Genomic DNA, 13026 nt, shown 5'->3' on the forward strand with positions numbered 1-13026 from the left:
ACTTAAATACTGTGGTAACTGTTCTCCATTTTAAAAGTTGTAAATGAAAAATCTGAAATCTGAGTTTTCCTGTGGCCACAATAACTTGGATATAATCATTACTGCTGCCATTTAAACAGCTGGACTCAAACTTGTTGATATATTAATATGTAGGTCATGTATTATAGCTTCCCCCAATCTGACCAACTTCTAAATGTATGAATTAATTTCCAGAGCAATGGATATGCTGGCCAGAAAAATTATGGGAATTTAAATGCACATATAGTATTCCGTGTCTCAGGAAGAATATAGATAACTCTCTTAACACACATCTGTAAATTGATGTATAATACCATTATTATTGTAAATAAATTTTAAGTGGGTCTGTGCCAATGTTGAGAAAAATGTGATCTATGACTAAGTCACTTCTTTTTATTTTTTGCTCATTTTTAGTGTGACCTACAAAATAATAAGTGGGAACACACAGAAGCAGATTAACAGATGGGAAGGAAACTGAAGAATTGTGCCAAGTTTAAGATTCATATAATCCTTTCCATTCCTATGGGGAATGTGGGGAAGTGATTTGTTACCCTTAAGAACACTTTCTCAATGGAGATTTAATCTATTCCTTAGATCTAATTCTAGGTGCTCAAAGTTCAATTGTGATGGCACTGATTCCCACTGATTCCTTTATTTTTTATTCATTTTTTTTGTTTATTCAAAGATTAAAGTACAAAATGCCAAAATATGTTTTTAAACAAAAAGAAAAAACCACAACAAAAAGACATTAACAAAAAAAATGTCCTACATAAAACCTAACACATATACACCTATTATCCTCCTTACTTGAATGCTGATTAGTATAATGCAGCAATGTTGGTTTGTCACCCCTTGCAAAATAGGCTAAAAGAATTTTAAATTGTTAAACTACTACATCTACATCAAATTGTTAGTTTGTCATCTATAACTATATTAATAACAAAATGGTTAACAGAAAAACAATAATAGTGACTATATTATGCAAAATTATGAATGTAATAAACATTGTGAACAGTAATTAAAAAGACAATGTTGAAATTCTAAAACCCTGTTAATGATCTCTTATTGTAACCAACTGGTTCTCACTATTTCCATGTGGTATTTATACAAAATGCGCAGAAATTTATCCCAAATATGATAAGTCTGAAGGTTTTCATTAGGGGTAGATTAATGTTAAGTACTTACTCCTTTGTTTGCTACATAAGACATATATTGCAAATTAGGATAGATCTAAACAAAAAGAAAAGAAAAAATTAAACTGATTTTAAGATGTCTGTTTTGTTTTAATATTTATAAAAATAGGCTGGAAAGGAACATGCCTGAACAATGATTCATCTTTATCCACATCCTGGCTTTAACAGGACTCATATAAATATTCTTAAGGAATTCCCTCACTATTTATTTTAATTTATATTCTGCCTTTATTATTTTTATAAATAACTCAAGGCAGATAACATATCTAGTATGCCTCCCCTCCTTCTATTGTCCTCACAAAACAACCCTGTGAGGTGGATTGGGCTGAAAGAGAAAAACTGGACTAAGGTCACCCAGTTGACTTTCATGACTAAAGTGAGACTAGAATTCATGGTCTCCCTGTTTCTAGCCTTAATTGCTTGGCCAACTGGTTTTCATTATTAAGATTATGCTATTTTTGCAGGAATCTATAAGAACTGGGAAAGTATCAGGATTATGTTGGAATCTCTTAATCATTTAATAAACTCATGGATCAAGTTCTTTCTAGGGAAGAACCATATTTGGGGAAAAGTTGCTTCGTAAATTTGTTTGCATTTCGGAGAACTGAAAGATTTGAAGCAAAAGCTAATTTGCAAATAAGTATGTCTACATTTGTGTGTTAAGATGGAAATGGAATTCCAGTGATGGAAATTCAACTGCATTAACAGTTAGCAATAAGATTTTAGTCAGGGAACCAACTTACAGATCTTTGCTGTGGTTGTTGGGCTGTGTTTTGCTGGGTTCCAAATAAGCCAGGGTAGATCTTTTCAAAAAGAAAGAAAAAGTTGAATGGGTTATCAGGAAAAATATGAGTGATTACAATACATACTGCCTTAAAACAGAAAAAAAAAATCTAAAGAACATATGGCACACTTAGTGTGTGTGTGTGTGTGTGTGTGTGTGTGTGTGTGTGTGTGTGTGAGAGAGAGAGAGAGAGAGAGAGAGAGAGAGAGAGAGAGAGAGAGAGAGAGAGAGAGAGAGAGAGAGAGTTCCTGTGTCTGTTTCTAAGTAATTGTTTTGGTCAATAAGTTTATCTCTTATAATTCCCATAGTTAAAATATACTTACTTGGCCCAATGTCCCTGAATAGTCATGTATGGCAGGTAACTATAGTTAATAAAAGAAAACATTGGATATCATTAGCTTGACAACATGTAGCAAATAAAGAATAAACTAAGGAAAGCTTTCAATCTAAATATAATTGTGTTATGTTTAATAATTGTTTAAATTCTTGGAAGAGGCTTAAAATCTAGAAGAAATATTTATTTGTATCTTACAGAGAAATTCAGAAACTGACATATAAATGAACCACATTTATTTAGGAAGTTGGATTTTTAAACTAGGGAATTTGTTCAAATGTAGATTTAAAATAAATTGTTGCAAGATCACATTCAAAGAATCTACATCAGTCAATTTATATTCCAAAGACTCTACATCATTTATTTAGTAAATACCATCTTCCAATATTTTCTTTGCATTTGATTGCAAATGTCTAATTTAATGCAATGCAGTCGACGTTTCTTTTAAAAAGTGTTTTAAGGAAAAGTCTGCTGGAAAATGCACATATTAATTAAATTAAAAATCCAAAATGTATTATACTAGGAAAGGCTCTTTGTTAAAAAAAACTTTATATGTGGATAAAAACAAGGCAAATAAAAATGAGAAATGTACATTAAAATGCATACACATTTTAGACTCTTTCCCCCTCCCCTGCAAACTATGTAACATGGAAAAAGTGAGAACTATCAGAATTTAATGGTTCATTCAGCCTTAGTTAATCTTGTGCCTTCATATTCTTTATAATCTCATGCCAAAGATTAGTGCTTAATGATTAGATCACAGATAGTCCTCAACTTACAACTAATTGCTTAGTGACCAACCAAAAATTTAACAGACACCTCCCCAAAAAGCTATTTATGACCCAATTTTGAGATTGCGATGGCCTCCCTCTCCCCATGGTCTCATCATTTGGCACTTGACAACTGGATCACCTTTAAGACCATTTCTAGTGTCCCACAGTCAAGTGAATGTGATTTTCTTTTTGTCATCTTCTTTTTATTTCCAGTTTCCGGCAAAAAAAACCTCACTGGGTAAAATGAATTTGCTTCACAGCTGCCATAGAAAATGCCAAAACTTCAGATCCAGTTATGTGATGCTTTGACTTACAACTATAATGACTTACAACCATGGGCCCAATTGCAGCCATACATCGAGGGGTACCTGCACTGGAGATGCAGAGATTTTGCACTCATATTAGAAGTATCTCAATTGCTTGTCAAAACTGACCTGTTGAGCCTGTCTGTCCAATGATAGCTGTTGTTGAACATCTGGCTGGTTTCCTTCTGATGGAGAAAACTGCTTTGGATGAAATGACGGCTGGACATCATAATGTTGCATTTGGACTTGCCTTGTAGGAAGGAAGTGTGCATAGTGGTAATGAGGTTGCTCTTGTATCCCAGGTTGTTGGAGCAGAGTGGGTGTTTGAGATGGCAACGGAGGAGGGTGCACTGGCATTGTGTATTCATACTATGGAGTGATAAAAGATGAATAACCAGAAGAGAAAGGTTAAAAATCATGAATGAGCCATTTTCTGGCATACTGAAATGTTGCATGAACAATGAATCTGACAAATGAATTTCTGGATTATGAAATGCCATACATTTGTTTGCCATCCAAATCAGGATGCTCAATTCTCAGGGCCATCAAAGTTTCCTAACTTTGTGCCACGTACCACCCAATTATTATTATTGATTCTTTTAATATAAGCATGACTCAGGAAGCCACCAAGTTGCAGATAAAAATGTCAACATCTAGCATTTCATCAATTTTGAAGATGCTTTTAATTTAAAGGCAATGGGACTTTCTAATTTTTCTTTAAAACATTTTGCTTCTCATCCACGAACCTTCTTCAGTTCTAACTAACTGGTGAAGTTCTAGAATTGAAGAAGCTTCTTGGGTGAGAAGCAAAATGTCTTAAAATAAAACCAGAAAGTTGCCTTTAAAATAAAAGCATCTTTGGGATAACCCTGACCTGGATGAATGAGAACCTACAGAGACAATTTTGAAAAATGATTCTTGTTATGTATGATTTCAAAGCTTTTCCTAGATATTGAATAAGAAGGGAACTGCAACTCAGTGCTTTGTGAACCACAAGCCCAGGATAAATATAAATATATACTGATAGAAATGATAGAAAGCATTTGGGAAAGTTGGGCCAAAGGAGTAGATTCAGTATCACTTAGCATTTTAGTAAATGGAAGTTTTGTGATTGGCCATGCCATATAGCCATTCTGAGGGACTGGACTGAGACTGATGTCACCTATTGCATGCAGAAGATGCTGTTGAGAATCCAGAAATTTCCAAAGGTCCTTTTTCAAAAGGCAACTGGTTTTTGTTGTTTTTTGTTTTTCCTTGAAGATGTATTGCTTCTTATCCCAGACATTTCTTCAAATGAACTGAAAAAGCTTCTTGGATGAGAAGCAAAACATCTTCAACGAAAAACAAAGTCCAGTTGCCTTTTGAAAAAAATGACTTTTGGGACAACCATGACCTGGATGACTGAGTATCTCCACAGAAGATCCAGGAAATTATAGTTCTCATGGAGGACCATAATGGGTGGCATGGAATTCTTAAAGTTGTAATCTCATCATATCCAGAAAAAAAACCAGTCTAGGGAAAAATATCTAGAAAGCCAAAAAGAAGAATTCTGCTTTAATACTGCAATGTTTCTGAGGCGATAACAGCTTAAATTGCTTACTTGTTGGGTTTCATGTTGAGGTCTTTGTCGTATCAAGTAAAATGATGAATGTGACGGTAGGAAATTGTGCATCCACATCGAATTAAATGGATCAGCGTAGCTGTAAGTCTGGCCATACTAAAAGTGGTATGATTAAATACATTTATTCTGAAGCTATAATTCAGAGGCTAACAAGTTAGAACAGCAGCTAAATTCAAGCCAATATTACCAATCAGAATTAATTCATAATAGATAGATGTTGTGATGAGTTTTCCACTTGATTCCTTTATAAATGGTATATAAATATATATACCAAATTCCTTTCTTTGATAATAGATCCATAAATTTAGCTAGAGAAAAAAGGGCCGAAGTGAAGGAAGAGGCCCTACATATCTATTTATTAATCATTCTGCCTCTTGACAACACACAAGCCTCAATAAGGAAACAAATGAAGTCAGCTTGAAATCCTTTCAATAAATATTATCTACAGTGAGTTTAACAAACACCCTAGAAGTTGACAACAGGATATTTAACACAACAATAACATAAAATTCCAGAGTGCCTTCAGGATCACTATATAAATAAGTGAAGGGTTTTTAATAATCAGTGTGATTGAGTTAGGTTATGATTAAAATCAAACTTCACTGCACGGTTGCTTGACAGTAAGAGTTACTGAGTCTAGTAATACTTTCTATTAAATATGGAGTATTAAACTGAGCTGCATATCTAAAAAAGTAATAGAATACTTCTGACTTATCTACACTTTATTGTTATTATTTTAAACTTATTAGCCACTGAACTCCCATAGAGATTTACTTGGGATAAAGTAATAGGGAACATGGTACCGTGGTTTCCAGAAAATAAGACTTATTTTCTTTTGACCCCTGAAATAAGCACTTGGCCTTATTTTCAGGGAGGTCTTATTATTTTTGAGGTGCAGGAAGCGGCGAGCATGGTCACCTCATGGCTGTTGCTGTGTTGCAATATTTTCAGGGAGGGCTTATTTTCAGGGGCGGGATTATTTTAGTGCATGCACTCAAAAGTCCGATTGGCCTTATTATCCTGGGAGGTCTTATTTTCAGGGAAACAGGGTAGGATTTCTTGAGAACGCAATCTATAACTTGTTTATTAAGAAGCATCTCTTATTGAACCCAATTAAAATAATTATACATCAAAACATAGTCATTTCATGCTGCTCAATAAGTAAAATAAATATTTAGTTTGATTGTAAACTTGATCAAGACTAAGTTTACTCATCAAGATAAGCTAGGGATGAGAAGCCTCTTTTTTTTTTTTTAGATTTTGTGAGATTTGGTCCTAATTCCCTAATCAGTGATCATTTCAGTACAGTTAATCAATTACAATTCTTTCTAAAGTCAAATGTTCCTTGCTTTGGATGTAAGTAAGTCAACAAATAGAATAAGTATAGAATAGTGTCATCAGCTTATTCTCATCATCATTAATATATTTTTCTGCAAAGAGGCTATGTGACATAACTGTGATTACCTGAGGGAGTACCTTGGGTACATTTGGTCCACCCAGCTGTCTCATTCCCTGTAAGGCAATATTTAAAATCCTCAGTGTTATTGTAATCAGTATTTTCTATTTTGTGATATTTACACATCTTTTCACGGAGCTCACAAAGAGTAGTTAAAAATAATAGCCTCCATTCACTCTCCACCTAACGCAGCTTCTATTCAGAATTGTATTGCCTCTGGAAGAGACGTGTCTGATCACAATCCCATCTACACAAATTCTATTACATCCATCCAATCTCCTTTTACAAGGCATCTCAGTTCTTTGCAGTCACAAGGGGTTAATTATGGTCTCTGTGAAGATTCACTTTCTTTTGTCTGTCCTGAATCTAATGCCAACTCATTTGTATGGATGCCCCTACCTTTACATGTACTGTATAAAAAAGGGAAGAAAAACTCTTTCAGCTGTTTGACAAAAGTGATTCAAAAGGTGGGTGTTGAGGGAGCAGAGTTATTCATATAGAGGTATTGCAATTGGTCCTTCTATGTGAAAATAACTTCCAAAATGTTTACTTTGGAGAATACAAAGGTGGATCAGTACAACTAAATTGTCCTAGTCCACATAAAGACCATGTAGCCATTTCTTGAGGGCAAGAATGCATGGCATTGTCCTCAACTGCCCCTTCAACCAACTGTGAAGATATTCTCCATTTTCTACTAGGCATTGAAAGTAATATTTTCCAACTTTCCTGAGCAAAAATGGCTCTGCCTACTTTGCCTGCTATGCTTCATTTCACTCTAGGCAAATATCTCTTTTTCTTGGTCATTGGCTGTTGCCTTCTACAGCTCTTTGGTCTTGGGCTGCTGAGTGCCTGGTTGCCTGCCCCTTCCGAAGTGACTTCAACCCCTAAATCTATTATTTTTTTCATTTCACTGGTCTTCCTTCCCTCCTTCACAAAAATAGGTAACATAGTGTTCCTTTTTGAACTATTAGGCATAAGCAGAGGTGGTATTCATCAGGTTCTAACCCATTCTGGAGAACCGGCAGTGGAAATTTTGAGTAGTTCGGAGAACTGGTAAATACCACCTCTGACTGGCCCCGTCCCCATCTATTCTCTTCCTCCCGAGTCCCAGCTGATCAGGAGGAAATGGGGATTTTGCAATATCCTTCCCCTACCAAGCCCACCAAGCCATGCCCACAGAACTGGTAGTAAGAAAAATGAATCCCACCACTGGGCATAACCATTAGGCATAACAGATGAAAGTTAGGCATAACCATTAGGTATAACAGATAGAAGTGTCAAGGATGAGGAGTCAACCCAAAGAAGCTATAAAATAAATAACAGGACTCAACAAATAGAAAAGAAAAGAAAAAGCAGTTGTTGCTTACTTTCTTTGCACAGGAGGAAGGAGTAAAGAAACTGAGAAATCCACCAATCACGGGCAAACAGATACCCAACCAATTCCAGGCCAAAGAGGAAAGAGCTCTATTCCCAACCAGGTTATTCTTTGGAGTCAGACAGCTTCAAGTGCAATGCCAAAAAGCCCAAAGTGTTTATACTCAGATTGGGAAACTTCCATTCTAAGTTACCACACATGAAAACTGTGAAGTAATGTAGTAGCTTTAGAGAACAGATATGATTTGCACAACTAATGTGAATGTGTTTATTTCCAAAATATGCAGAAGGGAAGGCAACTAGTTTTAGTTTAGGGGCGATTGTAAGGAGTCACAGACTATGGAGTCACAACAAAATTCTTTCTAGAAAGCCAAGGACATCCTTTGTCTCTGCACCTCTGCACCTGTCCGGAATAGGATGAGTGGAACTGACAACATGGCAGTGGGAGATTGGACCATGTGATGGACTGGTGGGGTGAGGTAAGAGCTTGAACTTTCAACTGGGTTGATATATATATGTTGTTGTATTCGGGTCTTTTCCTTTGTAAGATTTACACACACACACACACACACACACACACACACACACACACACACACACACATATTTGTAGATTTTCACGGGTGTAGGTATTGTTGTATTCGGATCTTTTCCCGTGTATGATTGAGATTGTCTTGGCAAAGCACATACCAGGTGTTTTGATACAATACTTAACTATTTCCTCGGCTCAGCTGGTAAGGGGGTAGAACTTGTGGCCTACAGGCTAATACAACTGCCTAATATGTAAAAACAGCCCAGGTTTGAATCCCAGTAAGGGTATGGCTAGCTGATGAGAGCTAAATAGCTTGAAATAGATCTATACTAGTCTCCCTTTATTTATTTATCAGCACAAATGCAACATATATACATACATACATACATACTTACATACATACATACATACATGTGTGTGTGTATGCGTATGTGTGTGTAAATCTTTGGAAATAGATAAATAGAGATAGAGATATATAGACACACAAATACATACCTCAAGGCTTATACTACCCATTCCAGGAATCCCAGCATGACGAGGCAGTACCTATAGATATGCAAGATTAAGAATAGTTTATGAGACCAGAGATGAAACTGTTTTAAAGAATATGAATAATATTACTGAGAACTGCTGTGGTGGGCTGGGTGATGACATGATGACCTCATTGGAGGATTTGTGTATGACATTGAATATGATTTCTTCTTTGTTATTCTTCCTCCTCCTTGGTTAGTGGAGGAAACCGCTGTCATATTTCAGTAATCTAGAGTAATTTGTGGAGCACAAAAAGCAAAAGCTGGCACTCCACTGACTCGGTTTAAATTACCAAACGTCAAGATGAACTCTGGATTTTTAAAGTATAGGACTTCAGGTTTCCATCACTGGGATGAAATATTTTAGACTAAAGCAGTGGGTCTCAATCTTCCTAATGCCGTGACCCTTTAATACAGTTCCTCATGTTGTGGTGACCCCCAACCATAAAAATTATTTTATGTTTTCCATATTTTTTTTGAAAATATGTGTTTTCCAATGGTCTTAGGCGACCCCTGTGAAAGGGTCATTCGATACCCCCCAAAGAGGTCCCGACCCACAGGTTGAGAACCACTGGACTAGAAATTCTCCAGCCTTCTCTGTGGATCTTTAATTAAAACAATTAGGAAGGTAAAGCAGATTTTACACATTGAAAACAATGGATGAAAATTTCAAATAAACTATTCTGAAGTAGAATGGTTGTTCAAAATTCCCCATTACAGGAAATACAAAAACCATAATTAAGTTCAAAGGAGCAGGATATTGCCGTAAAGTGCCTTTTAATACAGTTTTTAAAAACAATGGTTATAAACTGTAATTTTGATATTTAAAAAAAAACACCAAAGCTAGGATTTGGGAACTATATTTGGAGATTAGTAGATTGGATATTTTTTTAAAAATGATCTCCTAGCACTATATTTCTCAACCATGGCAATTTTATGAGATGAGGATTTCAACTCCCAGAATTCCCCAGCCAGCATGCTGACTAGGGAATTCTGGGAGTTCACACATTTTAAAGTTGTCAAAGTTGAGAAACACAATTTTGTACAAAATGGTTGACCACATAATATATTTCTGTTTTTTTTTAAGAAACTGATTCATTTTAACTTTATTCTGTATAAGTAATTGTTTCAGATAAAGTTGTAAGAATTACCGGCAAAGCAGAACATGTTCCTAAAAGGCATAAGACAAATGTCCATTGTTTCATAATTGGAATGTAGCCCAAAGGACTAGAAGGATCTGTAGAAGGTGATAAAATCCTGTAAGGAGAAAAAAAAGACAAGATATATAATGAAACAGCAAAATCACCAATATACAAACATCCTATTATTATTTATCCCATTCTGACTGCTAGTTTGATAGTAGGATGGATGATGATTTTGTCTCATCAACTATTCTTCCACATTAAAAGTATTAACTGCATGAATAATTCTGTCACATTAAAAATTGCAATTGAATGGCAAGTTCGGGGTAGCTCAGTTAGTGCATTTCTGATGTCCATCAAAAATATTTTAAGTATTTAGTGGAGGGCAAGTGCCCTGGATAGAAAAAAGCAATGTTTGCAGTAGGTCAGTTTTAATATTCACAGCCATCAGTTATATTAGCTTCTCATCATCTTAACAACAACCTTAGAAGATGAAGCAGGATTATTATGTCCCATAATGTTACTGAGAGACATTGGACCTAAGAAAGCAGGTCCTCTACAGAGGAAGATTTGTCTTTGTAGTCACCTCAATTCTGGTGATAAAATGATTGCCATGACCTTAAGAAGAAAAACAATTAAACCAGGACAGGCATGCTCTGGGCATGCTTCCTTCCAACACTGATGCAAACACACCAGGCCTTTAGGAAAGTCTTCCAAAGTGTCCTTCACTCACTGCCAGAAAGTGATTGGAGGTGGCAGAGAAGGGAGTGGCAAGTCACACAGTGACCACACAGTTGCCTGTTGACCTTAGTGCAATCACAACCATGGATCTGTATTGTGCAAATGAAGCAATTTCTTAGGATGTGCCTTTGAACTTAATTTTTATTGATTTGTATCCCCTTATCCCTGACTTGGGTTGAGAGAGTGACTGGCCCAAAGTCACCCAGTTGGCTTTCATGGCAAAGGTAGGACTTGAACTCAGGTCTCCAGCTTTCTATCCTGGTGTCTTAACCACTAGACCAAACTGGCCTTCTTAATGATTTCTTCCTCAAAGCTGAGTGCCAAATGTTATCCACCAGTCCTTAAACTGGTAGAAAATTAGACCAGCGTAACATTGGCTGCTCTACAGGCAATCACTGCCCTCCACAACCACAGTGCTGGCATATTATGCTATCCTTATCTCATGCAGTATTGTCCAGACATTAATTTACTAATGTTGCATAATCTAATACTCTTATTGTAGGGCAATAGGTGTAGGGCATACTTACAGGTAGTCCTCGACTTATGACCACAATTGAGCCCAGAATTTATTTTGCTATATGAGAAATTTGTTTAATGAATTTTGCCCCATTTTACAACTTTTCTTGCCACATTTGTTAAGGGAATCACTGCAGTTGTAAATTAGTAATATTTATTTATTTGTTATTTATTAAGTTTCTATTGCCGCCAATTCACCCATGGCAAGGCGGCTTACATAATTTAAAACCACAGTAAAAGAACAACAAAACTAATAAAAAAATCAGATAAATTAACATAATAAAATCACCCCACCTCCCAAACGATAGCATATCACGTGAGCCATGATTGTTAAGTTAATCTGGCTCCCCCATTGACTTTGTGTGTCAGAACGTCACAAATATTGATCACATGATCCTGGGAGACTGCAACCAGTTGTCAAGCATCTGAATGTAACTCATGCGATTTGGGACATGCTGCAACTGTCATAAGTGCGAAAAATTGTCACTTTTTTCATTGCTGTTGTAACTTTGAACAGTCACTAAATGAACAGTTGTAAGTCGAGGACTACCTGTAGTGGATTCCCCAACCTTCTTTCCCTCTACTCACTCTTCCAGCACAGGTTTATCCAATTGTGAAAACCTGGTCTGATTTTGCAGATGTTTCGTGTGTAGACTTGTTTAAAGGAAGATTGACAATCAGCTGATAATAAATGTCTTTTTGGACATGGCTTAGCTCTATGTTGGGATAGTTTTAGTCTGAAATAACGCTAAGTGTGCATTTTGATAACAGCTGAAACAATAAGTCAGTAGATGTTTAGTCTGTCTCAGATCTCAAAGCTTAAAAATTGCTCAGAGACTTGTAAGTAGCAAGGAAGAGAGAAGCCGATGGAAATAACAGGTATACCGTCTCCTGCTTGAGCAGGGGGTTGGACTAGAAGACCTCCAAAGTCCCTTTTAACTCTATTATTCTGTATTCTATTCTGTCTGTAAATAGACACTTCTACTGCCCAAGGTGGAATCATTCAGGAGCCATTGCCTGGCACTACTGGTATTTGGACTGTATCAGCACTAGCCTAAAGTACATGATGGGCTAATCCAAACACACACAAAAAGCATCTCATTGTATCATTAGCAGAATCATAACAGATTGTATCTGAAGCAAAATCTGTGTCAGAGTAAGGAGGAAAGCACTAGTTTAACAATGAAACAGGAATACAGTGTATCTTTAAGATGGCCTCAAGTATGGTTCTGGACAGAGGTGGGTCTCACATTTTATTACCATTGGTTCATCTCACGCACAGCCACCCACTTTGCAGGCGCACATGCCTTCCGCGCATGCACCCAGCCTTCCATGCATGTGCTTTGCTCATGCACACGCCTTCCTTACATGCGCCTGACTTCAAAACATGCCTAAATAGGATAGCATATAGCCGGGGTGGATGGGCAGGCCCACTCGGGATTTCCATTACCGGTTCGGGGGAGAACTGGTCCGAACTGGCTGAATACCACCTCTGGTTCTGGAGTTTAATGAATGCAGGAAGATTCGGCATGAAAAGAACTGGTGTAGGTGAATGCAAGGAAAAGCTCTTTAAATGATAATGTGCATGAGACATGGCATTTCTATTAAAACTAGTGGCACCATTCCTTCCATAATGGATGGTCACCTCTATTAGCAAGCATGGTGATTTTCCTTTCTTTTCCCCACCAACAGACAACTGTCACTGCTT

At 36.6% G+C, this 13026-nt stretch overlaps 1 protein-coding gene across 1 annotated transcript in view; it reads right to left on the minus strand.

Moving 5' to 3' along the window:
• AMBN (ameloblastin) overlaps positions 1–10136 on the minus strand; it is a 13181-nt gene extending 3045 nt beyond the window's left edge. The window contains exons 1-8 of the mRNA XM_032212899.1: positions 10071–10136; positions 8885–8935; positions 6493–6540; positions 5008–5124; positions 3537–3776; positions 2319–2357; positions 1955–2014; positions 1204–1248 (exon numbers count right to left, since the gene is read on the minus strand). Of these exons, the coding sequence (XP_032068790.1) occupies positions 1204–1248; positions 1955–2014; positions 2319–2357; positions 3537–3776; positions 5008–5124; positions 6493–6540; positions 8885–8935; positions 10071–10124 (654 nt within the window). The 5' untranslated portion in view covers positions 10125–10136. The remainder of the gene's footprint in view (positions 1–1203; positions 1249–1954; positions 2015–2318; positions 2358–3536; positions 3777–5007; positions 5125–6492; positions 6541–8884; positions 8936–10070) is intronic.
• Positions 10137–13026: the final 2890 nt, after the last annotated feature.

This window comes from Thamnophis elegans, chromosome 3 (genome assembly GCF_009769535.1).
Source record: "Thamnophis elegans isolate rThaEle1 chromosome 3, rThaEle1.pri, whole genome shotgun sequence".
Lineage (NCBI taxonomy): Eukaryota > Metazoa > Chordata > Lepidosauria > Squamata > Colubridae > Thamnophis > Thamnophis elegans.